Source organism: Ammospiza nelsoni, chromosome 2 (genome assembly GCF_027579445.1).
Source record: "Ammospiza nelsoni isolate bAmmNel1 chromosome 2, bAmmNel1.pri, whole genome shotgun sequence".
Taxonomy (NCBI): Eukaryota; Metazoa; Chordata; class Aves; order Passeriformes; family Passerellidae; genus Ammospiza; species Ammospiza nelsoni.
The window spans coordinates 102502887-102529754 of NC_080634.1; the positions used below are offsets into that span (position 1 = coordinate 102502887).

The window sequence follows — 26868 nt, forward strand, 5'->3', positions numbered from 1 at the left end:
CATATGTATTTTTCAGATATATGTTTGGCTGCTTTCTACAGATTGTGGTCATTTTTTGGAGGCCCTTGATTTTAAGAGTCCATGCATTTCTGAGCATTTTTCATGCAGGATCACGTTTGTTATTGGCTCTTTGGCAATCCAGAACTGAGTATCAGAAAATTTTGTGGTTTTCAGTGACTGGGTATGTACAGAAAAAAACACACTGGCATGGTTGCAGCTACAGTGGGGGACCTGAAATCAGAATCACAGAAAATCTGGCTGAAAGGGTCCTCTGGAGGTCATCTAGCCAAACTTCTCAGTCAGAGTGGGACTATCTCCACTGCTCCATCATCCATACCTTCATCTACCTGATCTCTGAGCACTTCTAAAGGTGGAGATCCCACAGCCCCTCCCAGAGTACAGAACAGGCAGCCTGATCCAGTGCTGCTCTATCCTCCACGTGAATGGATTTTGTTCTTCAGGTGCAACCAGAATTTCCCAAGCCTCAATCTACTGCCCCTTGTGTGTAACAGCACAATTGTATTTGTTGTAGGCAGTATTTGTAATGTAGCATTTGTAATAGAGGAGGCAATGGGCAAGGTATAGGGAAAAATAACCAAAACCACCTTGATCATTTAGTATTAAGGAAGTTTCCATTTTTAATGTCAACATAAAAGAGATTTTTTTTTTTGAGGGAGCATGGGCTATTTTGTCTCTACAATACTTATCAAGCAAATAGTTAGAAAAATAACTTATGTTATAATTTTCTAATAAACTTCCAGTGCTTGTTAGTCTTCATCCAGTATCCATTTTACATTGATACAGATTTCTTGAAGGTGCAAAAATTGCAGTTATATCAAATTGAGTTCTTTATCACTAAGGTTCTTCTGATAGTCAAGGGTTTTTTCATCACTGTCTTTAGAAACGCTTTTGACGTCTCCATCTGGAAAGATCAAGATGTTCTTCAGGAGTATATGAGTTATTGTTTTGTGTGCCTTGGTCTGTATACAACTGTACACTTCCAAGCTTTTGTATCTCATTACACAGGAAACAGAAGTTGAATGCAGCACACACATGAAAAGCAGCACAAATGGTGTGTAACATTATGCACATAATCCATAGAAAAGCCATGCATGTTTTCTAGTTACCACATAAACAGCAGATTTAGTTGCTATTGGCCATGAACCAGTAGATTAATGGTCAACCAGAAGACATTGTTTGATGACATCCATAGGGTTTTGCTCCTTTGCAAGGCACTATTGTTAAAAGTGAAATTTAAAAAAGAACCAGAAGCCCTTAGTGTACCCACACATTTTAAAATGATGTTTGTGTCTCTTCAGCTGGCTCAAAGCCCAGGTTTCTTTTTCCCTCTTCAGCATAAGGGTTCACCTCTTCATGATTTGATCCTGCTTCCCCTCTGCTTTCTCTTGCTCTCCTGTAACGAAAATTCATTTATATTAGAAGGTCCCTGTTCTGTTCCAAGTCCTTCTGGATCCCCAGAATCCCTGACTGCAAATAATACTGTGATTAACTGGAGATATGTATATAAAAGAAATCGAGCTAGGTTTAAGAACTGTAGTAAATCTGCTATGTTCTTAGTAACCTTGTTAGTGGAGGGACATAGAAAACCAGCCAAGCTATACTTGTTTATGCAGTAATATTTAAGGAAAATGTCATTACTGAACAGCCTACAATCAGATTAAAGAAAACTACAGGTGCTGGTGAATGTGGGCGACTCTGCTGTTGCAGAAGGCACCATGATCCCATCAGGACATCCCCTCCTCCCTGGCAGCAGCCACTCTGCAGCTCCCTGTGGCCAAAGCAATGGTTACACTGATGGTGATGGGGAAATTGCCTTAAGCTGCCAAAGCTGTCCTGTACTCAGAGACAGGGAGATGAACCTTTAGCTACCACTGTTGATGGGAAAGGGATAACAGGCTTTCATTCCTTAACTTGCTTTAGGCTAACTGAAGCCTAAACTGTAAAAAAATCCTGATTATTCAATTATAGGGACATCTCCCAGTAGTCATGACCACAGTATCCAAAACTATTACTCACTTTTTACGATCTCTCAGCCCAGTGACGATCAAGGCAATAGCTCCAACGACAACCAGACCAATGACCACCCCAAATACAATTAACCAGATGGTTACTGGTGGTTCATAAGGGGCAGCCAGGGTTGGAAGGATTCCCACAAACTCCAGGGTACTGTCATCGAGTCTGAAAGCCTCGTTCATTCGTCCTCGAGACATCCTGCCAGCAAATGCAAGTTCGAAGGGTTTCACACATTTATTGAAAGGAACAGTTTTCAGTTTTTTATAAATCTTCAGCATGGCAAGCTTCCCCTGAACACCTCAGTTAAAAGGCAACAGAGGAGGTACTGCTAAACCCATTTTCCTTCTGGCATGTGAATAACAACCATAGAAACTTAAACCCTTAACCTATTGTAGCTTAACTGATGTGTTCAGACACTGTATGGACTCTTAAACTCAGTCTTAACATTTATTAAAGGAACCTTCTGATCTCCTTCTCTCTTTGTATTTTGCCCTTCATTCTCTTTACCATTTCTTGTCTATTTAAAAGTTTCTTATTTATGCCACATAAAACCACAGCTTTGACATCTTACCTGTTTCCCTCCTACAATCTTAAACAATTTAGATGAGTGTGTTTCTCCCCGCCCTAAAACCCCTTTCCCTGGTGTATCATCTGTGCCTTGTTTTTCCTTAAACTTCCACATCTGCTACTGAGTGCTAACCCAAGAGTCACTTTCACAGCCATATTCATTGTCCCTTAGTTCACCAATGTATCTCACTGCTCCTTCAACCCCATCTCAGGCTGATGCTGCTTTTAGACTTGTGCCCTCTTCATTTCCCATTGCACTTTACCCATGATCTTCTGCAGAGTTGCAGTTTTACTTATCATTTTTATAGCAATGACTTAGAGTGGTGCCACACCATGCTATAAAAGAGCTGTTTATTGACCTGTAAGTGGGAACTAGCTCCTGCCCTGACCTCTTCTATATAATCAAATGCATCTGGCTGTCTTTCTAGTACACCATTATTCTGGACTCCTTGTTAACAATAATTCTTGCACTGACTTTTCAAAAATGAGAGGAAGAACACACGTGTGCATGCACACATCATTACTGTATTCTGTATTTCATGATATAAAATAGTTCCTGTCAAAGTTTGAGCAATTAGGTTGGCTGGCAAGGTCTGATGCAAATGAGATGTGTTTTGGCAACACCCTGGAGCATTTTACTTTGGCTGTTATCCAAGACACCATCTGATAGATGGACTATTTTCTTTCTGCCATAACGGTTTTCATCCTAGTATCTCTCATCCCACTATTTTCATTTTAACTGCAGAATTTACTTTTTTGTCACTGCTTCTGCCTCAGCTAATTTAAGCACTGCTTTCCCTTCCAGCCTTCCATCTGGCTGGTTGGTTGATTGGTCGGGTTTTTTTTTTTCCCAGAAAGCAAAATCTCACCTGATGGCATCTTCCACATCAGCTTTGGGCACAATATCACTGATATTACCTGGCATGCTGACAGTAATGTAGAAGGAGATCCTTTTTGTCAATTCCCCAACATGAATGTCTGTAACGCTGAAGGAGAAAGAGAAGAAAAAGGTTATTTTCATTGTTGAGATGACATTAAGCTTTAAATTCAAGCCAGTGAACAGTTGTTTGATTGACAATGCCAGAGGTTTAGCTTACACTGGGGGCATAGTGAAATGAGCTGGGAAGTGAAATCTGTTTTCCTGCCAGAATCCCTTTTTCTATGTGCTAATTTGTAACTTGAGCTGAGAGAGTCTCCCTCAGACCTAAGACAAGTCTTGGTGTAATTTTCCATAGCACATAATCACTTGCAGAACAGGATGTGTCTGGGGTTATCTCATGAATGAGGTGATGTATGAAGTACAAAGTGGAAAAAAATAGTTTTCTTCCTTATTTTTCTAGAGTAGATTCTAGATATTACATGACTTTAGTTCTATAAAGTAATATCTAATAGCTTTAGTAGATAGCTTCAGGACATTATTGAAGATACTTAATCAAAAGAGTTGTTTTTCTTACCAAAATCACTTTCAGGTGAAAGATTTTATGCTTGTAACTGAACCTAGATAAGATTAGTAAGCCTGTATCAAATTCTAGTGCTTTATAGTCAACATGTTTATCTTTCCTTAGGCCAAAACCTCTTGGATATTCAGTATGATATACTGAATACATTGCTAGAAATGTTTATTCCTAATCAGTCTACTTTCCCTGATATTTCTATATGTGTGTTTGGCACAAACTGTAAAAGTTCATCTCCATCACTGATAAGCTGCAGGAGACAAAGCCTTCTTACCTCTCCTTAGCACATTATGCCTAAACTTCAGGCTCTTGAGGGAAAAGATCTCACATACCCAAGCTGTCATCTTGCCTTTTTGCAAACAGTGTTTGACATTATTTCTGTCACCTCACATTTGACAGGAAGCACAATTAATCCCACCAGTTCCTGCCATTAGCTGAGCAGGAGCAAGGCAGGCAGAGCTGGCACAATGAGGCAAGCCACTCACTCGAAGGCAACTTTCTGCTTCTTCTCCTCTGCAAAGTATTTCCTCATGGCATAGGCAACAGACGACTTGAACAAGAAGAGCTCGCTTTCATCCCATTCATACTGCAAAACAGCACAAGAGAAATTCCTCAGAGATGCCAAGAAATCAGGGACATTAAGAAATCCTTCTAAAAAGAAAGAGCAACTGTGATGCTTGGCATGCACTTCAGTATTATTTATTTGTGCCATGATAGCACATCAGAAACCAACCCAAACTCTTTAGGTCTGTTAATCTGGGCACTGTGCAGGAGAATAACCAAGGAGGCATCCCTGCTGCCAGACATCATGCTGTCCCTCTGCAATCTCTGGCACCTTTATATGGGGCTGCTGAAGATGCTGCAGTCCCAGCACACCTCCCTGCCTTACAGGGAGAAGAGGCATCAGCAAGGCTATTCCTACTAAACATTGTACATCCTCTTTGAGTTTTAAAGATTTCATGATTTAGGTCTTGTTTAATCATATAATTTTATTTGCAGAGCTGTTCTGTTAAGGAGGAGAACCTTTTTGGTAGAGCTTTTGTGTGAAAGTGACTAATATATTTGCTTGAGCTCAGATTTTTGTTCGTGGTCTGTTTTGCATCAATACATCAAAAAACTCTTTGCATCAATACTTCTGCAGCAGCACACATTTGGGGTTTTTCCCCCTGGAGAATAGATAGGTGATATTAAAAAAAATGTATTGCCTGTGTGCAGGCTTCTCCTGGCCTGCCTTATGAGTCCAAAGTTATTTGCAGTGGAAGACAAAAACAGCTTCTCAAAAACAGGACCAAGAGCTGTACAGGGGGCAAAAACCACCACAGGAGGTGATAAAGCAGCCTGGTCTGTTGTGAGATAGCATGTGTGCACAAAGGGAAAATCCCCAGCTGAACTCTGTGGCAATATCTTTCTATTCCGCTCAGGCATAGATTTGATTGTGTTTATGGTACCTGGGCAGGAAGGTCCATAAATGCTGTCAGTGACAGAAAGTCAGCTCCTGACTTTCTTGAGCATTATTCAGGAAGGTGTGGTAGAAGGCAGCTCTGTTTTAACAGGCTTTATAAAACCTAGCTACATTTTCCAGATGTGTCCATCTCTTGACACTGATGTAAAATGAGAGAGATGTATAAATATCTATGAGGAAGACAGGGATAGACAGGGATAGACTGTTTAGCTGGGTCTCTTGCAATAGCACAAGGAGTAATAGTTTTAGACTAAAAGAGAGTTGATTTAGATTAGTTACTAGGAAGAAATTCTTTACTGTGGTGAGGCATTGGAGCAGGTTGCCCAGAGAGGTGGTGGATACTCAGTGGATACTTCTAGAAACATTCAAGGTTAGGCTGGGTGAGGCTTACAGCAACTTGTCCTAGCGGAAGATGTCCTTTCTCATTGCAGCTGGGTTGGGCTAGCTCATCTCTAAAGGTCCCTCACAACCTAAAGAGTTCTGATTCTATTAATAAAGGGCAGGAGGGGCAGAAAGAACGCACTGCTGCCAGCCCATTCAGGACCAGGTCCCAGGAAAGGCACAGCTACCCAAAGCCACGGCAATCAGAGCAGTGCCCAGGGCACTTGGAGGGCAGGGGCTGTGCCAGCCCTGGCTGTTCCCACCAGGAAAGGCTGAGGCTGAGTTCCCTGTGAAAGGCAGATGTTCCCAGCTTTCTCCTGCTGGCACAGCCCTGCACTGAAGCTCCTCTTGTTACTGCTGCTGCCTCCAGCAGCTGGCACTGTTCACTACCACAGCTCACAGGCTATGGTTGGGGTTTCTCAATTTTCTATTTATGCCCAACATCTTTAGGCTTGCAGTGCTGCTCTTTTATTATTATCATTTTTACCAGGATCTAATTGAGCCTGATTCCTCTACTGATGCTCTCTGTACTTAGCACGTTAACTTTTTAATCGTTTATTCATTTTTCCAACTTATGTCTTTTTCAGTCTAATGTATTCTAATTGCCACTGTGCCTCTCAATTGCCTTTATAAATACTATTACTGGCTGTGTGGAGGGGAAGTACCTGGCTGGTTTCTGATCTGTGTTTGAGTTGTTATTACCCACATGGCTTCCCCAGGCATCCCAGGCAGCCACCCCACACTGTGCCTTACAGAAGCTGCTTTGCTTTCAGGGAGAAATGAACTCTGCCAGGCACCTCTGCTCTGTTACAGTGTGTTCACTCTGAGATCCCGTATGTGATTTGAAAGACAGTGTAAGTGTGGCCTCTGATTCAAAAAGGATTTTTCATTGTCAAATACATCTAAATGCCTGCAGGCTGACAGCTCTCCATTCTCTAACACTGTCTCGTGTGACAGTCCTTTACGATGTGATCACACATATGGCATTGACCTGGTAGAGAATTTTGAATTAATCTTTGGAGAGGGGTCTGGTTTTCAAGCGGCAGTCAGGGGCTGGCACTCCTGGAACCATTTACTTTAAATGTGACACACCCCAAGGCATTCAGTGGGGATCTTGTGGCAGTTTCCCTTGTGCAGGCACTTCCATATAGCCCCAGCTGAAGGAAAGCTCTGGATGTTTCAGCCCCATCAGCTGCTCCGGTGATCCAGCAATGCTGCGGCTGCAGCTCTAATCTCATCAGCCTGAGAACAATTAGCAGGGTAATTGCGGCAGTGCACGCTCTGCTACAGCTGGCACTGAGCCCATCCAGAGTCTGGATGTTTAATTTGCCAGAACTGGGGGCTATTGAACCATCCCTGCTGGGGCTGAGACACAGCCTGTGTGAGCTGCAGCTCCCTGGCCCCCAGCACAGCTGCACCTGAGCCCAGACCAGGAATATTTCCCTGTCTGAGCCCAGAGCAGCAATCCTTCCCTACCTGAACCCCAGAGCAGCAATCCTTCCCTGCCTGAGCCCCAGAGCAGGAGCCTTTCCCTGCCTGAGCCCCAGAGCAGCAATCTTTCCCTGCCTGCTCTCTCCAGAGCAGCAACCCTTCCCTACCTGAACCCCAGAGCAGCAATCCTTCCCTACCTGAACCCCAGAGCAGCAACCCTTCCCTGCCTGAGCCCTAGAGCAGCAACCCTTCCCTGCCTGAGCCCCAGAGCAGCAACCCTTCCCTGCCTGAACCCCAGAGCAGCAACCCTTCCCTGCCTGAGCCCAGAGCAGCAACCCTTCCCTGCCTGAGCCCAGAGCAGCAATCCTTCCCTGCCTGAGCCCCAGAGCAGCAATCCTTCCCTGCCTGAGCCCTAGAGCAGCAACCCTTCCCTGCCTGAACCCCAGAGCAGCAATCCTTCCCTGCCTGAACCCCAGAGCAGCAATCCTTCCCTGCCTGAGCCCAGAGCAGCAATCCTTCCCTGCCTGAGCCCCAGAGCAGCAATCCTTCCCTGCCTGCTCTCTCCAGAGCCAGCGAGCACAAATGCAAATCTGTTTGCTGATATATTGAGTGCTTCGTGCTGTTAGGTCAGGGCAAAGCAACTCAAAATACACCTTAAACAAACAATTGCCCAGAGCTTCTGTGCACTGTGAGCCGTGCAAAGCACCCAAAACACATCACTGTGTGTAGCTGGGCTGAGATTGTGCCTGAGATTCCCCCTGCCTTTTCTCTATGCCAACTCACACATGTACCACTGCCTGCTGCTGCCATACCAGCATTCAGCTCCGCAAAAGGCACATTTGTGGGGAGGCAGAAAGCAACCAAACAGAAAAGGTTTCTTGCAAATCAGTGAACTGGTGATGTGAACTGGTTTTGAGAGGAAAATGTATGGCTTGCTCTTCAGAGCTTAGGAACCTACTGTCCATGCAATAATTCAAATTAAGTAATCTGTATGAGATTGTTTTACAGCTGCTCAATTGCACAACAAAAGACTATGATGGCTAAAGGCAGGCATAAAAATGATATTAAGCTAAACATTAACCATAATGACTAATAAACGTGTTGTAATATGGAACCTTTTTATGCTGTTGGTATCAGTTTTGAATTGTATCTAACTCGACTAGGCAGCCTAGGAAGCAATAAAACTCCAGTGGGGCTTGCGTGTGAGAGAGTGATAGAAGCAAGAGCATCAATTCATGAAAAATGGGCCCGTGCTTTGTGTCCTTGCTAGTGCAATAGGCTCCAACACGCAGCTCTAAATGGCCTGCCTGATGACATACTCATTCTTGCAAAATTACTAATGTCCTGCAAGGTGAAAATGGCTATTACCAGGAATGAAGTGTCTGCACTTAAACCTTCTACACTGCCTCCATGAGATTAGCATAAAGAGGAAGAGTTAGAATAAGGAGTGAATTTGCAGCCTGGGTTAAGCAGATGGGCTAAGCCAACGCTCTGTTTAAAATCATAAAAGCCATCTTCAGCTTTGATGAGATTTTTTTCATTGCTGTAATACATTTTATTGGACCAGCTGGTATAATTGGGCAGAGCAGACAAGCTCTTGGGAATGAAAGCCCTTCGCCTCATCTGAAACAGAAGCAGCTGCACTGCACTGTCCCCTGCAATCTCAATAACAAAGCTGTCTCTGCATCAGGGTTGGAGGGCAGGGAGGCAGCTGAACACATCAGGGCCTAGAAATATTACTGTACACATCCGAACAAAAATCTATGGAGAAATGCTAACAGATGTGTTTTAGTTTGAAATCAAGAGCATTTAAGGACAGAGAGTGGGATCCACCACCCTGCTTTTAAATGTGAAGTCAGCTGCTCTTATAGCTTCTGAAGGCAGCTACCATAGCCACGATAATGGCAATTAGAAGAAATTAGGTAGAAGCTTTAAGTGGAGACATCGGCAAATCTGGGGAAAATATTCATGTACACAGGTTCCTCAATGTTAGCCCTGCAGGTCTATTCTGCAGGAGGAGGAAAATCATGATTGGTATCTCTACAGAATAACTCACCTAGCTGAGATGCCTTTTCTGAAATGGGTGGGCTCGCTCAGAAATTCCTCCACTAATTTTAGAGGCAGCCTTGACCACAAACTTAGACAAGACACCTTATATGTGATGACCATCCAGCTGAGCTGATGCCACCCTTCAGACACAAAGATCAGCCATGCCCTGACTCATTTTCTGAACCATCACACACCACCTCTGTTGCCCAAGCAGTAAGGAGGGTGCCACAGCACAGACATACTCACCGCCTCGTCCCCCAGAGCTGACTTCAGGCTGATGCGCACTTTGATGGCATTGCTGGAATCTGGTTTAGAAAGAAACAAGGGCCATGTTAGAGCTGCTGCAACAGAAAGTCTGCTCCTGGGAAATGCTGAGGTGGCTAAAGCTTCCTTACAGGTTCCTCTGCTCCCCTTGGAGAGCGTGGTGGGACTGATTTTGTTTCCCTTCCGTCACCTCTACAGCAAACACACTGATCTGAGCTGTCAGTTCCCAAGTCTGGTTTTGTTTCAGATTGAAGGAAAATTCCTCTCTCCCATCACTGGGAATGAGCAGCTTAGATGCAGATGCTGGTGCCTGGTTAGGTGAATCCCACTATCAGACTGGCACAGGGCTGTAAGAGTTACAATGCTCTCTAGTGCCAGCAATGATTACACAAATATAACCTGTCTGGTTCATCACTCACTGTCACAATCAGCTGAAAAATGCATTTTTCTACAGTCTCCTCCTTTTCCTCCCCTTGAGCTCCCCTCTTTGACTAACATGTCAGCAAACCCATAGCAGTAATATTTTTGTACTGGTTTGCCCCTACACCTAGCCCCCTGGACAGCTCTGGAATACAGGCACACTGCTCTCAGGAAAGTGCCACACAAGACCAAGCTTCTGAATCTTTCTCCTTCTGTAGAGCCATCCCACACTCTGGGGGCTGTCATCATGAAAAAAAAAGACACCTCAATTTCTGAGGACTGGGTGAGGCTCTGACAAACACACATGCTGACTTCTTCAGCTCTGGCCATGAGGAAGCCAGTCGGTTTTCCTGTCAGTAAAACTTACAGCTCAGTGTTTATTTCCCATAACCCTGCTTTTTTAGGGAGAATAGCCTCCAACAGCTACAAGAGAGAGGCACTTTGCTAACCCAGGGTTGTAAAGAATAACTCATGTCCTTGAATCACTCTCAAGGCATACATACATGGTGTCCAGTCTGTTTTCCAGCCAATGAATCTTCCAGAATTGTTTTTTTTCAGCCACTCATATAAAGGTTCAAAGTAGTGGAGCAAGGGGGCTGCATTCATGTATTTCTCTCCTGTTATACTTTCCAGTGCTTGAGTCCAGGGCTTGGATCTCCCTAATTCCAGCAATTCTCTGTATATGTGGAACAAGAAGTAATATGTTATTGCCATGCTCCATCTAGATGAGAAAAACACTCTGTGATCAGTACAAAGGTGTTCTTCTTTGCTTCTGAATTCACTCCTTGCTCCCACTACTCCTATTAATAAAATATTTTATTCCCCCAAACAAATAATTAAACCTTTGATGTTTAGAACCTTAATGTACATAAATTTAGTCAACTTGTCAAAATGAATTGAGCAGGTATGGGCTAAATTTCCAAACTAGGCTTATTCTTGATACAAAATCATTTACTCCAGAAGCTTTGTTACACTCTGATTTATTACATGTGAGAAATTTGCTTTGTTACCTGAGCTTCTGCCCAGCTGCAGTGGAGTTGGTAATGTCACATTTGTGAAGAGGGCCAACATGGTTGGCTGCCTTGCAAAGTGCCTCCTGAAACTGGAACTGATAGATGGTGCGGGTGTAATACCTAAAGGAAGGGCAAGGAAAAGGGAGGCACAGGTTTCATTAGCTGTCTGTCAAGGAAACCTGCAAGCTTTTGGCCTTTGTAAAGCTCTGCTGCATCAGCTGTCACTCCTGCCTGGGAGACTGCACTGCAGGGACAGAGGCCAGCTGATACTTACAGGCTAGGCTAACGCAAATCTAGCAAAATGCCAAGATCAAGTGGACTAGAAGAGCCCCAAATCTGTTTATTGCCACATAAATCAGAAGAGAGTAAGGTTTTTAAGGTCCAGCTCTCTGCTCTGAGCCCTCTAAAATGAGGTGGCTGGGACACAGGGGACATCCAGGGCTGCATGACATGGCCCAAATGACATGGGGAACACTGATCCCTCAGGAGGCAAACACCTCATACGGAAGTGCTCCTGCAGGTTTGATGGCAGCATGAAACTTTCCTGTTCAGTAAAAAGGTCAGCAACCTTCTCACTGCTCAGAGATTATTGTGGAACAACCCCTGACGTGCAGAGAAACTCCCAGTGAAATCAGCAACCTTCAGTCTGGGCTTTAAACAAAATAAGATTGGATCCTATGACTATCCAGCAGATGTTTTAGGTAGCTGGGGCTTGTTCTGTAGACAAAACTTGAGTCATGATTAAACACTGCGTTACCTTATGAAGGAGTAGTCATTGGCCACGTGAAACAGCGCGGCAGGGTCGCAGTAGGTTTCATCGTGAGGGACTGGCTCCACAACACCAACTATGGCTCTCCTGGAGAAGAAGGAATAACACAGGGTTTCTGTTTATAGACAATAAGCAGAGGTAATCTGGCTCAGCTTTTCTTCTGTTTTGTCTGATACATATGGACACCCCTCCCTTGCAAACAGAAGAATTCCATACAGTTCCCAGTAACCCCAAGAGTTCTGCTCCACAGCTGGAGACCACAGAGAGGAAGCTGTTTGGAAACTCATAATGCAAGGAAGGGACTTGTATGACGGCAAGATGTGCAGGGATCAATTAATGGTGTGAAATAATCTCCAAGACATGAGATTCACATGCCACAACCACCTCATGCCCTGGGCCATCCCAAGTTTAGAGACCTGTATTTCATTCCTGGCAAGGGCATGCAGAGACTAGGCAACCCAAAAAGGTAGATGGTCTCCTGTGCCACTGTGCTGGAGATAAGATTTCTCTTTATTTTCCTCTCCTGATACTGTTTCCTGAGAAACAAACCCATGCCTTGAGTTCTGAAAATGGTAATAAGCTTCCACGGAAATATTTTTCATAAACCTGTATTTAAAGCAGAGAGTTTTGCAGTGCCACTGCAACAGATGTGATAAGCTTCCCTAAACAATTTGTCATTCTCTATTTCTCTGACATCTCTGCTACTTTTGAATACATTGAAGCTGATTGATTTTTACAGTGGGTCAGGAGGCTTGCATATATCAACTTTTATTATAGATTCTGTTTGCTGATGGAGGCTTGCTGTTCATGTTGGTGTTAGAGTTCAGGCTCCATTTTCAGCGTGGGGCTTGTTTGGTTTCTTTGCATTTTTTTTTTTTCCCTCATATTAAAACCAACCTGGGAAATTACAAACTCCAGTCTGAATCACATTTATTTTTAATCTTGTGCTCCAAGGTGCTGAAAATAGACTGATTGATGGGCACAGTCTGAAAAAGCACCTCTGGCTGTTACTTGCCAAGGGAACTGTATTTTCTGTACCAAGAAAGGTGATATCTTGGTACACAAGGAAGGAAAGATTCAGTCTGAAATCTTTCAGACAATTTGCCTCCAAAAGCACCACACAGTCTGAAGGAAAGTGGGCTCAGATACTTGGTGAATTGAGATCTGCACGTTTCTCTGGCAAGTACAATGTACCTCACTTTCCACTTGTCTTTGTGGGGAGCAAAGCAGAGCACAATGAGACCAGTGAGACTTAGAGAAGGGCTGTACTTTGGCTGTGAAGGTTTCTTGGGGAATGTGTCAGGCAGACAGCAATGTTGATCTGGAACAGGCCATGCAAAGGCCACGGGCTGTCTTTATCAGGAAGCTGACATGAGGCATTATGAGACATTGTCTGCACCACAGTTGGGTATTTCTATCTAGCACTCTGTTGGTATTTACAGAAAAACCCAGAGACACAGATCCCTATGGGGGAACAAACACCTCAGTATGTTAACTAGGGTTGAGTTTGCAGGTTCATATGAAAAAAAATATCCCCTTTGTTTCTCAAACTTACTTCATCTCCCACCACCGTTTCGTCCATTCCTGCTTTGTAATCTCACCCCTAAACACCATCCACCTCCACTTCTCCAGCATGTAAGTAAAAGGCATTGTTCCAACAATGGTTAGTGCTTGTTTGAGCAGAAAGTTGATTTCAGTTTCTGAAGAGAGAAGCAGTTAAGGTAATGGTTATGGTAGCAATTAGTATCTGTTTGGATGGTTGTTTCCTTTAACAGCTCATGCTTACATCTTGTTTTAATTACAGATTTTCACTAAGGAAAAAGTGGAAGGAAGAATACTACTGAAAAAAACACAAGATCATTTAGGAATTGTAAATTTTTTGTTTCTTTCCCACAAATTCTTAAATAACCTAGTCCTTTGACATTTACATTTAGTTACTGAGAACCTCTCCAGTCTCTGAGGAATTCTGAGCTGAAGACATCTCAAAATGTATTAAAAGTGCATCTTCATCCATCTAAGGCAGTGCTCAGAAGCCAGGTGAACTGCATTATAATGAGAGCCTACCTATGTTGTCACTGAATATACACTTAAGTGGGAGATGCAAATCTCAAGGTTTCAGTTTCATTTGAAGTACTAAATACATCTATTGATAGAGATATGTATGGATTCATGCAATAGAGATTGAAAAGAGTTTTGGAGACTCATCTAAATGAACTATGAAGATTTAAGGATGAGTTGTTCAGTATTGAAGGTAGTGAAGTCCTAGCTACTTCTTTTTAAATTATATAACAGCACTGTAAAGCAGTGATCCTTGCTTCACAATGCAATTTGGGAAAAAATAGTATTTCTGGTAAATGAGAGGAGTAAGAAGCCTGTCAGTTGATTGCTGAGTTTGCAGGCACGATCTTGTGCTACAAAATAAGGCCAGAAAGTGCTTTCACATAAATGCATAATATTACTGCATTTATTTACCTTCATCATCTTGGAAAGTTGGCTCTAGCAGATCAAGGGATTTCAGGTGCTGGGGCGTGGCTGCAGAGAGTGACATAATTTCCCCCACAGCTTCGTGGAAGCCCTCGTTGGCCCCGCTCCTCAGCAGGTAGGGCTGGGCCGCGTAGGACATGTCGTACTCGATGTGCCCCATCTCGTGGTGTGCTGTCAGGAAGTCATCCATGGTCACTTTGGCGCACATCTTGATCCTACACAGCAGAATAAAGTGTCTGTGCTTAGACAGAGAGTGGCCCAGAGAAAGGCTGGCTGAGCACTGTGTGCCACAGCCATGGGGCAAAGCCCCTCCACAGTTTGCAAATGCCCTTTGCAAAACCCGGGCAGCTACATCCTGGTATGGAGTGCAGATCCTCCTGCTACAGCAATACTTCTGGGGAACTCAGCAAAACACCTTCAGCCACCTTGAAATTGTCCAGGGAGTAAGAGAAAACTGCTGTTTTGTGAGAACAGCTGTTCCCTAAAACCTGGCAATAAACTCACTGTATGTGTGGGAGTGAGTAACCACCAGTCTTAGTAACACAGTAATGTATGAAACCCTGTGTGTTGGTGACTCCTGCTACTTCATCCTCGTGTAGGGTTTACTAAAGGAATGTCTTCCAAAGAGGGTTTCCTTTCATCTTCCTTAGACTGCTGAGGTGGAACACTGATGTGTTTCACTAAGGCTCTGCTGTGCACCAGCTTCTTTCCCTGGGTAACTGTGGGGGCTGCAAGAGGGGTCAGAATTTCTGTGAGAAGTATTCATTGTGTGGGAACTTGCTGTCCCACTTCTTTCCCAAGTATGGAAGAGACTGATGGATTTCCATGAAACTGGATAACTCTGCTGAAGACAGATATTGGACTGTCAGGAGATTTTTCCTTGCTACCCAGGGACCCGCTGCCATTGCTGCAAAATGCGCAATTGTCCATAAATATCACTGGTATCCATCTGCATTTCTGCCTATCCCTTAAGCCCCAGAACACAGCCATTATTTCTCCAATTCATAAAAATATTAGTCACTTTTCAGCTAAAATTTGAGAGTAGATCTATGAGTAAGTTTGAGTAGATCTTCACGGGAAAAGTTATACAGAAAGGTTTACAGTCCCACAGGATCCCTGCTCTCTTCTTTCCCCCTCTTTTCAGCCAGAAAAAAAAATAAAGGAGAAATTATAACTTAAGACAGCATGATGCACCTGTAGTGAAGATATGTTCATTCTAGGAGGCAGTACAAGAAGGGGTCATGGCAATTCCAGTACCTGTAATCGTTTTTGCCCAGGTCCCATGCTGTAGGATGGCAAACAACCTTCCTGCCATCGGTCGGCTCTGTGAGCATGGAGTTATTCCAGAAGCCCTCAGTCATGCTATGAAGGCCAATGGAAACAAAGAAGGCCTCAGCAGATTTGAATATTTTAATTGCATCCCATTTCTGAAAGAGACAATGCCACCATTAACCTCTGCTTCTGCATGGAGCCTATTTCCCAATGCTCTGCTTGATGCAGGGCAGCTGACTTAAAATATTTCCCAGGAGCTTCCCACCTGCACCTGGCCTATCGAGAGCAAGTCAGTAGTGTCTGCCTTTGGCACTTCTGTGAATTCTGCTGGGAACTGGAATTGTGTTTTCCCTGCAAACAAAATAGGTTTCTGCACCCAGAGGTTCAGCAGATAGCACCTGACCCAGGCTAGAGAAGTTCTCAATAAAACATAAAGTAAGATAAAAAATGCATTCCTGTACATCAGATCTGTGATCTGACCCTTCAGTCACTTCATTCAGCCTGGGGACAACACATTTGAGGAAGTGGAGCTACATTCCCAGCAGATGAGCATAAGAGACTTCAGCCAGAACCATAAAACCTGGCAAATGTATCTATGGGAGCTGCTTATCAGATTAGGAGTGCATGGTTGTGTTCAGGATAATTTTGCCATTCAGCAGTTTTATTGTTCTACCCAGCAGGAGCTCTGCATTTACTGAAATGAGCTCTCACAGAGACCTGGGTGGCAAACAGCTCATTTGGATGAAAATCCCAAATGGGACACACCCACCAACAAGAATGAGCCCTCCCACTGCTTAAAGGTTTTGTAAATAATGCTTCCCTTCTTGCAGTGGTACTTCAACAGACACAAATTTATCACTACAAGTGGGTCAGTAGTGTAAAACAGAGGTGAGACTAATGCAGACTTGCACAAACTGCTAAGGAATCAAATCCAACTACTCCTTCTCTTACCAGCATAACATTTTCATGGAGTGCTGCCTATGAGAGGAGAGTAGATTTCAGTTGAATAATTGCATTTCAGAAATCAAATTCCATCTAGTTCCAACAAATTCCCTTTAGTTTAAAAAACGATAAGGCTTTTCCAAGACTACAGGGAATTATCTTCACCCATGTTCTTGGTCTGGTAACGGTGGTGTCACAGCTGTTATCTCTACAGACCCCAAACACAGACCTTATGCTGCTATGCAGTTATCAAAAGATAACAGCCAGCATTTCAGTTTCTCCAGCTGTATCCAAATAGACAAGGCTGACAAAAATAAAACGAACTGTGATATACAAACTATTTGATTATGGTAATGACTGGCAAAGGTCATATTGGATACCAGCCCACTCCAGGAGTCCTGAAATATTTATAAGTACAAAATATAACTCTTAATGGATAAGAGTCTCTGAGGAGAATAGACTTGGAGACAAGATTAAGGGGGTCAAAGAGCGTGGAGGAAAACAGAGAACAGCCAAGGGTACAGTGAGAAATGCATAAATGCTTAAAAATGAACAGCAAAAAAATGATGCAAAAAGAAACACTTTGTTGGCAGTGCATCTGCCTGAGGGCAGCCATGGATTTCTAGAGAGCAGCTGATATGTGGTACATAATTTTTATGTATGTATGTAATTTTTATACCTTCTAGATTTCTTACATAACGCATATTGCATAAAGGCATGTCTTACCTTTTCAACCATTGCAGAAGTTACATCGATGTTTGGTTTGGCTGGATAGGGAACGGTCAAGGCATACAGATTTGTCCAGAATCTACCCCACATATCACCTTCAGAAAAAGAGAGAAACAAAGAAATACTTTAAATTATTTATTATGTATTGCTCAAAGGTGCCAGACAGGTCTATAAATTGTGCAGTGTCAAAAATAGGGACTCCTATTCATCTAACCAGGCCTGATCCAGATGTGTAGGGGAACAGTTCTAGAAGGTCATGCATAGGAAAAACCCAGATCAAGGATCCTTTTATTACCCAATATCAGCAATTCTTGGATAATATGGTTTCAGGACTGATGACATTCCTAAAGGTGTATGAAAACTGAATATCCTTTTCTTAGTCCTCGTGATTGTTGTGCCATGTTCAGGTACACAACACTTATGGCAGCTTAAGGCTGCATGATTTGAAAGCCAAGTTATGAAATGTGGGATCTTAGAGTAAAATCTGAAAGGAAAAACAAGTCTCTCTGAAACTCTCATTTCTAAGGAAGACAAGTGCTGCAGAGGGGAGGGAAATGTCCCAGCCAAGTGCCAGAGTTTTCTGCCATGTGAGGTTTGATGAGGATGAGAATACCTGTCCTCCCTTCCTGCTACTACTGCTAAGCACTTGGGTCACCTCTGCTAGGAATTTATCCATTTCTCCTCTACCCTTCTTTTATCTGCAACCTTTTTGTTAATATCTTGATTAAAAAGTCAGGTTGTTCTCCACCCATGTGCCTTGTAGGTGACAGTCCTGTGTATAAAGCCAGGCTTGCACGCCATGGATGCATTGACATACCCAGCAAGTGAGCAGGCAGGCCTCCAGTGGAGCTGATGTGCTCAGGGCCATACACTTGCCCCAGCTTGTGTCTCACATAGGCATGCAGCTGCTCATACAGAGGTTTTATCTGGAGGCAGAGGAGGAAAAGGAAACCATTTTTATTTTTCACTTAGCTCTATTCCGCTCATTACTCTTAAACAGAGAGCCTTGAAGCTCTCTCTGACAAAAAGCTCCTGGCAGGTAACTGCACCCCAAACCTGCAGCTTAGCTTTGCCCCCTGCCTCAGGGCTCAGGCACTGAATCCAGATTCCAGCCACAGAAGTCCTGCTCAGGTATGAGGGAGGGAGCATTGCTGACTTTCGAGCTGGAGTATCAAGGATGCCATCTACCCCATGGAGCTGCAGAGCTCCCTCTTTCCCAGCCTTTGGGGACAAGCTGGTCCTTGAACAGATGCAGAGGTAGAAAAGTCATGTGTGTCTCCTCACATCTGTTTCTGTTAAACCCACAAAGACTGAGATCAGCCAGTTTAAAGCAGGTTTCATCTTCATTCATAACATCAGCACATGAGCCCATTTCAAAATACAACCCTGCAACTCAGATGAGAGCTCTTCCTGCCTCTACCTGCTCAAATGTCTTCTCCACATCTTCAATCAGCTGGTCACGGCTGTATTTGTAATTTTCTGGAGACGTTGCTTCATAATTTGCTCTCCAGTAGTCTCCGTAGTCAGAATAACCTGTAAAGCACGGATGCATCACATGAGGACCCCACAAGTGGCACTGCTTGGGTCTGCAAAAGTGCAGCTCCCTGCAGATCCCATGCACATCTGCAGCCTTTCCCCAAAGCAAAGCAGCAAAATTCTAGATAGTTTGGGTTTAGCAGAGAGGAAAAAGCTTCCCTGAGGGTGTCCCTCATGAACATGCAGGTATGGGAGATTTCCAAGAAATTCAGAAATTGATGTCATGGTTATCTGCTAGTTAGGGTCATTCAGTCCAGAGATGGAGGTCAAAGGAAATCAGGAATCCTGACTGGAGCTCCTGGGCTATGAGGGACAGCAGCCTCTGCTCAGGCTGGATGCTAGCAGGCTCTCACAGAATGAATAAACTGGTGCACATTGAATATGGGCCCCCCTCTTCCACCAGGACAGATGCAGACACCAGCAGGGAAATTCAGCTCCCACTTCCAGGACATCTTCCAGTCCACCCAGCTCCATCAAGCCTGGAGTAAAAATGGCTCCTAGCTGAATCTCTTCCTTAGTGCTACAGAGGAAGGCCATAATGACCATTTCTTAATGTTTGGCTTTTTTCCCTGTCTTACTATTTGGGCCATATTTTCTTATCCAGCTTCAGCCTGACAGTTTTTGCAAAACAAGGAGGATGGGAAAGCAGGTGATAGAGCTGCAGTCTGGCCAAGAGACAGATGATGTAGCTACTTCAGAAGTTACCTTAGAAGACACCAAAAGAAAATAAGAAGGCAGCTGCCAATATTCCTTGAAAAGAGTTCCATATGATTTGCATGGAGATCTCAGACTGGAAGCACAGTTCCCTCAGTACAAAATCCTTTTTGAACACCCAGCTGCACCTGCTGTCCCAGGCCTACCAAATCTGATCATTCCAGCTAGGGAATAATGCTTATAAATGTACTTTGGCTGCTGCAAGAAGGTCAATGCCCATAGGAAAGAGATGTTGCCAAAACTCAGCAACACTCAGAAGCTGTTTAGATGGAGTGTGTTTGTCCATAAATCACAAATGGTGCAGTTCTGGGTGCTATGTAATGAGGGGCACTGATGCATTATGGCTTTTGGGAAAAGTGCCAACCAAGAAGGGTACCAACTTGGCCAAAAAGGTGCCTCTTGTTCCAGGCTGGGAAGAACTGGTCAATGGCAGCTGTCTGCATTGCCTCTTACTTTGAGACATGCACACCAAGAGCAAATTATGTGCAAATTATGTATGTGTTTTGAATTCCTGGGAAAATTTGGTATACTGCAGTATATTTACTAGTTTCTGGAAGCCAGAAGGGAAAAAAAAAAAAAAAGAAACAAAAAGAAAACAAAAATTGACTTACCATTAAGCCTTGCAACCTCATTTTCAAGTTCAACATACTCTTCATATAATGGTCTCATCATTTTGCCAACATCAGCTCTCCAGCCTTCCCAGGCCCACAGTCTCTCATTATAATCAGTGCTGTCAGCCATAATAGCATCCAGACCTGTCAGAACAAAAAACTAGGTGCTAGCCTTTGAAAAAGCAGAATTTTTCTTTCATAACAGGCAAACAAACCAAAGTGAAAGAAATTCATGGACAGAGAAGAAAACACTTTGTACTTGATATACTGAAAGTATATAAAGATCCCATTATTTCAGTGCATCCTTTCCTAATTTAAGGTTTCCCCCTTGTCTTTAAGAAGCATGGAGCACATCCATAGCCTCATAGACTCATAGTCTCTCAAATGCCCTCTCCACATTAGCTTCCCTTAAGTTGGTAGAATTCTCAGGACTGGCCTCAATGCAACATTAAGTCCAACATCACTGAAGGCAGGGAATAAAAAATAGATTTTCTGTGATGTTGGCAAACTCCAGGTGACAGGCAGGCTGCCAAACAAGCTGAGCAGCCCTCCACAATTTTTTTTTTGTTTTGTTTTGCTGCAAACAGGAGACAGTATGTCTCGTGGGCAGAAGGTCCAATGGAAGTACCTGAACTGCAAGGTGCAATTAAATTATGACTAAGCTTTAGATAGCAGGAAGTATCTGTTGAAATTACAGCCTGTTCTTTTGCAGTCAGGGCCCATCCTTTGGCTTTCTCTTTCACCCTCAGGGTAAAGAACACGGTAGGGCAGTGGTTGGTGTCATACCTGGCTCCAGCACCAAGCACTCCGATGGATTGTTGATTTTACAGACGGTCCCAGTGCTGTAGATGGTACTCATTGTATTGAGCACAGTGCCCAGCTGCAAGTTAGATGCAAGACAGCCTGTTAGAAACCCACTCTGTGCAAAATAACAGCCAATTATGCTAATTCCTTAAAAGCTAGAATCAACACTTCACCCACCAGCTTAATATTTAAGCATATGTTTGAGCTCAGGAGAGATTAATGAAAGAATTTGCCTAAATGCATTACTGAACCAGATCTAGCTGGAAAAGACAGATAATCTCCCAAATATATGATTATACATACAGGTTCATAATATCCAGTGAGACAGAGCTCTGGATTCAGTGAGCACTGACTGCCATGAGAGAGCTGTCGCTACACAGCAGCAATAAAAACATAAAGTTTATCAATGTGCTTCCATAAGCATGGACCCACACAAACTTTGCAGGGAGGCTGTGGCTTTGAGCGGCAGCACAAAGGGCCCCTCTGGCAGTGCTGCCAGGCTGACTGCTGCCTGTGGGTGTTCATATCACACTGATGGCATGGACCTGCTTGGACTCCACCACAGAGAAGCCATGGCTCATGCCTTGGGCCAGCTGAAAGGCAAAATGCACCTGAAATAATTCAGCTGCATCTCAGAACCTATGCTACATGGCTTTGTTTTAAATATTTTTTAATATTTCCACATCTTCATGCCTCAAGGATAACATGTACCACTTTTATCTGTCCCTTCAGGACTATGCAAGTTCTCACTTAGAGGTTTAAATCAGAACTCTGAAGAGCTGTAAGTGGGAGGGGTAATTAGTGAGTACCTCTAACTTTACCTCTGTCAGCATTAAAATCAATCAGTGCCCAGGCAAATTTTTGTGCCAGTGAAGAAGACTTGGATATTCCTATGGAACCCCATCAGGCTGTATAAAAAAATCACTTTTCAAACATGAATCAACAACTTCAGCCCCAAAGACCATTATCTAGGAAATTATAAATGCCTAAACAAGGAGGATACTGAAGAACATATCTCCTCAACAGAGACAACATTTCCATTAGTGCACTGTTGTGATCCAAAATAAATATTTGTTTGTATGAACTGCCAGCATTCCCACCAACACAATCTGGTTTTCAGAAATGCATCTGATTTGGATCAGACAAGAGATCCAGCCAATCTGCTGCTTCCCTTGCATGGTGATTAGCACTGCTGACCTTAGCAGAGAAATCTCAGGATTCTTCTGTAATTAGGACTGTAGGATCCTGGACTGTAGGTACCCATGACTCAGTGCTATGTTTCAATTTGATCTTCAGCCAAAGGAAAGTAATTTAACTCTCAGGTCTTTGGATATAAATCCCTTTTGAGTCTGCATAGCTGCTCACTCCAATTTCACATATAGTCATTATTCATATATCTGCCTCTTAGGTGAGCTTGTCAGTGCAAATGTCAAATCTCATTATGGTTCTTGTCAAATCTTGCTGGCCTTCAGCAGGTTTCTGTGGAACCCTCCCCATTTTCACCTCCCCAGGGTGCCCAGTGCAATGAAACATTCCTTCTTTTTCCCAGTGTGATAAAGTACCATGTTCAGAGAAAGAAAGACTTCCTCCATCTCCACCTTTTTGACTCATTGAATGGCCTTGTACCCATCTCTTTCTGCTCATTGCCCTAGGTCTGGACTTCACCAAGCACTTACCACATGTCCTTTCTTGGTTTTATGGGTAATCCAGCTATAAGTGCAAGGACTGCTCTGAGGCGTGTTTGAAATTTATTCCATGGCAAAACTGCTGACAGAAGTGGCAACAGCTTCCTAGGCCAGACTACCCCCAGTCCTGTACTGCTGTGAACACCTAGAACAGGTACACTCCCATACCATCCACTGCATCATCCCAAAACAAGCAGGGTGGTGACAGCACCATGCCCTGGCTCGGGGGTGTTGTGAGAGGCAGCTGAACTCACCCCCAAAATGATGAGCTACGTTCAACAACTTACTCTGTTATACTTTTCTGGTGACAGCACAGATGATCCTTTTTCCTGGAGAATCTGGATCTGGAGCTTGGTGAGTTCATCCGTGATGCTGTCCACTGGGAATTTGCTGGCATTCCTGGAGGCCTCATCGTAAAACGCGGCCCACCTGGCGCCCGCCTCGCTCTGCAAGGGGTCACAAAACCCTCAGTTAGTCCCTCCAGGGCACTGGAGTGGCCTGATGCACTCAGTGAACAAAAACATCACTTCTGGGAAGAACTTCATTTGTGAAAAACACCCCTGGACTGAGGGCTGAGCACTTAAAGCACCTGGTGAAATGGCTAGAGAGCTTTTTGGCTTTGTTTTATTCACACATCCAGATAGCCACTTTTCTTTGGGAACAGCAAAAAGCATGACTGTCTACTCACACCTTAGTTGTTATAATTGATCCAGCATCACTTTGCTGTGTCTCCTGCTATTCTAAATCACGTTTTCTTCCCTTAGTGCTTTTCTTCACCCACCTGTGAAGAAATAAGCCAGGGCACAAAGAGATCTGTGACCCAGATGTCAGTCCCCATTTCTGCTGCAGTAGCAGGAACACTCAGCTGCCAAGATAGTGATACTGAGTCTTTTTTTAAGGCAAATATCACTTTCTTCTGAAATGCTGGCAAATAAAAAATTATACTTGGGCAAATGAGGGTCTAAACTGGTGCCCAAATTGGGTGTGCAAAATCTCAACATTTTGCATGAGATTGCTTTTAACACTTCTGCAATTACAGACCATGATATGTGAAACCCCCTAATTTCAGTTCACAAAGTAGCAGCATTAGAACACAGTTCAGAGCTGGGACTGTCTTATTCACCTTTTTCTAATGTGTTTGTACAAAGTTTAACACATCAGCAGCAACTCCAAATGGCAACAAGAACAGTACTAATTAACCTGGGTCCTTGCGAGAGTTTATTTAATTGTGCTAACAGCAGAGCTTCCCAGGTTGTGGACAGGGCACCTGTAACACCCATCTCTGGTGCTGAGGCATCAGGGAACTCCAATGCCATATTGTGCCTGGGGAGCTCTCTCAGGCACCCTCCACCCCTGGCAGACACACAGCAGGACCAACACTCTCTGCAGGGCTGTGCCCAAGTTGTTCAGCCCCATGTGTGACAGGGGCACAGCACCCACTGCTCCAGGCTCCAGCACAGAGGGGTGCTGGCAGGTGTAAACCCATGGTAATCCCAGCCCCACATCTCCTCCATCCTAGCTGCAGGAGGGCAGCCCTCACTGGGAGGCTTTCTGTGACGGTGTTCACAGGGGTCTTAGGATGAGGGAAGAGACGAGGATCTGACTCCATGTTTCAGAAGGCTTGATTTATTATTCTAGGATATATATTACATTAAAACTATACTAAAAGAATAGAGGAAAGGATTTCATCTGAAGGCTAGCTAAGAATAGAAAAAGAAAGAATGATAACAAAGGCTTGCGTCTCTGACAGAGAGTTTGAGCCAGCTGACTGTGATTGGCCATTAATTAGAAATAACCAACATGGGCCAATCACAGATGCACCTGTTGCATTCCACAGCAGAAGATAACCATTGTTTACATTTTGTTCCTGAGGCCTCTGAACTTCTCAGGAGGAAAAAATCCTAAGGAAAGGATTTCTCATAAAAGATGTCTGTGACAGCTTTCCAAACTCTCCCCTTCATGGTACACTCCTGACTCTACTCAGCAGCTTGCAGAGCCCAGTGGGAAAGAGCCTGATAAGCACCCAGAGAAGAGCATTGCTGTGCCAGCGTGCTCCTGAGCTCCCTGTCCTGAGCAGGAACAGAGAGGGGCCTCAGGAGGGGCAGGGCAGAAGAGGGGGCTCGCTGGCCACAAAAGCCAGGGGAAAGCAGTTATCTTGCTGTCTGATATTTCCACAATTAGAGAAATTGGTTGGTAAGTCAGAGGAATAGTTGTAGGGTTTGTGACACAATTTAGAAGGCAAATGGATGTGAAGGAGCCAGAAGGGACAGTATTCATTAACTCTCCTCCAGCAGAATGGGAGGAGGGGAATCAGTGGGTTTATTGCCAGCACTGCTGAAGAGATCAAGAGAGAGAAAAAGTTCTCTCTGAAAACTAGACTGATTGGTTTTATTACTGGTATCTCCTCATGTATTTTATTATCATCTCATTAATGCTGAAAATACTATATAGGGCTTTCATTTTACGTATTTGGAAGCATTACAGTTTAAGTGTCTGGTGCCTCAGAAAAAATTCCAGATTGACAATGATTAGTCATTAGGATTTCTTCCAGCAACCAGTCTCCTTGCTTTAATTAAGAAATATGATAATTAAAACATGTTTTAATTAAGTTATATGACCACAAAGTGAAAGACCAGCCATTAGGCAAAATAGATGTAGGATGTCCAGCTTCATTTTTATGCTTGAATTGTTTTCTCTAAGGCTTGAGTTAACTTTAAAAATTGTGATGCTTCAAAACAAAACAAAACTCAAGGTGGTTTTGTTCATTTTGAAAGGCTTTGAGCTTACAAGATACTGAGCAGAGGCTTGGCAGTATCAGTAACCAGCCAGACCATGGCAGGCTGCTCTTGACAAGCTCCTGCTTGAGAACCCCCAGGGCTGGGGCAGACAGAGGCTGGTGTTGAGAAGCAAGAACTGTGTTGGAAGACAGCATAAATAAAAGTGCTCTGAGATGGAAATGGACTTTCAAACCAACACACAAGACCACTGTAATAGAAACTCCACTGCTGGCATTTGCTAGTCTGTGATCTCACTTCATTTTTCCTGGTCTAATACCTCCAGGCAATCCACCAACAGCCCTGACCATGAGAAGAGTGATGGGGGCAGGGGGAAATGTCCACCACTGAGTAACTGGCGTGGGCCTATAAATCCATCAGCAAACTTTTAACAGAATGCCTGCATCCAGGAAATATTTGCATACTCACTGAGAAGTGAAACAACTGCCTGTGTCAGTAAAAAGCCCAGTGCTTGTCTGCTTTTAGGGAAAGTGGGAGACCTGAGCTCATGCGAGTGCAAGGTTCAGATCCTGTTTCCTTGCACCACAGACAGCTTCTACCCCAGGCCCTTGGAGAGGATCTTCACCCTCAGGATATGCCCTCTCCCAGAGGAAGGGGAAATGCTTTGCTCTTGGAAAGGGAAACCCCACAGGGAAACACTACACCAGGAGGCACTGGTGGTGTTGCACTCAGCAGAAGGAAGCATCTCTCTCCATCCAACACAGATTCTCAGGATGAACATGCAGTGCTCCCCTGCCTTTTCCCTCCACTCACTGGAGTGACCTGAAGGGATGGCTAGGGACAGTCCAGCTTCTGGACATCCCTCTGCAGTGCAGGCACTCCAGGTGCTACCCCAAGGCTGTAGAGCTGGAAGGGGCCCAGGCACATCCAGTGAGCATTGCTACACTAAAGCAAGCTCCTCTACCGTCCCCAAAATGAAGCACAGCTACCAGAGAAGTAACACTCCAATTTCAGACAAGCTTGGTGGAACCAAAACAAACCAGAAATTGTCAGATTCTAAGAGAACAGTAAGGATGCAGGATGGAGCACTCACCATTTTATTGGCATTCTCCTCAGTGATGTTGGTGTTGTAGTTCCATGAGGCAATGGAGTTCTCATAGCTGATATCTTCTGCCCTCCTGTTAAACTCTACTAAAAACGTTTGGGCTTGTTGAGTGACATCCTGAGGGGTCACAACAGCACTCAGGCTGCAAAGAAGCCAGAAGTGAACCAACATATTCATGTTCAGGATGAGAACCTCTCAGTGAAGTAGGTTTCCTCAGGCAAGCTTCTCTGTTGGCCTCTGCCTCATCAGCCTTCAAGCATGGCCACCGTGAAGAAGAAAGGCTGAATCCAATTTGCTGGACCTTTTATAGGTTTTATTCATTATAGAAGAGAAAGGAAAAAGGTTTTTATAAAAAACCAAATAAACAAAAGTCAATGATTAACTTTGGAAAAACATAATTACTCCTG

General features: G+C 43.9%; 1 protein-coding gene across 2 annotated transcripts; it reads right to left on the reverse strand.

Moving 5' to 3' along the window:
• Positions 1 to 688: 688 nt before the first annotated feature.
• ACE2 (angiotensin converting enzyme 2) lies at positions 689 to 26632 on the reverse strand. Of its 2 annotated transcripts, XM_059466228.1 has the most exons (19): positions 26450 to 26632; positions 22909 to 23067; positions 20919 to 21012; positions 20133 to 20276; positions 18692 to 18804; positions 18089 to 18197; positions 17269 to 17366; positions 15586 to 15755; positions 14317 to 14543; positions 13400 to 13544; positions 11833 to 11931; positions 11073 to 11195; positions 10566 to 10738; positions 9625 to 9683; positions 4541 to 4641; positions 3471 to 3587; positions 2038 to 2232; positions 1289 to 1414; positions 689 to 922 (listed from the first exon to the last, which is right to left on the reverse strand). In XM_059466228.1, exons 1-18 carry the CDS (start codon positions 26630 to 26632, stop codon positions 1294 to 1296), a joined length of 2430 nt encoding a protein of 809 aa, XP_059322211.1. In that variant the 3' UTR covers positions 689 to 922; positions 1289 to 1293. The 2 variants fall into 2 exon arrangements, with proteins under 2 accessions (XP_059322211.1, XP_059322210.1); XM_059466227.1 differs by having other exon boundaries at positions 689 to 1414.
• Positions 26633 to 26868: the final 236 nt, after the last annotated feature.

Excerpts from the sequence above, each read along its gene's own strand:
- ACE2 (XM_059466228.1), bottom strand. The coding sequence starts at position 26,632 with ATGTTGGTTCACTTCTGGCTTCTTTGCAGCCTGAGTGCTGTTGTGACC. Across the intron at positions 18,805-20,132 it reads TGAGGTTGCAAGGCTTAATG|GTTATTCTGACTACGGAGAC; the intron begins GTAAGTCAATTT and ends CGTGCTTTACAG. Across the intron at positions 11,196-11,832 it reads AATGACTACTCCTTCATAAG|GTATTACACCCGCACCATCT; the intron begins GTAACGCAGTGT and ends CCCTTCCTTTAG.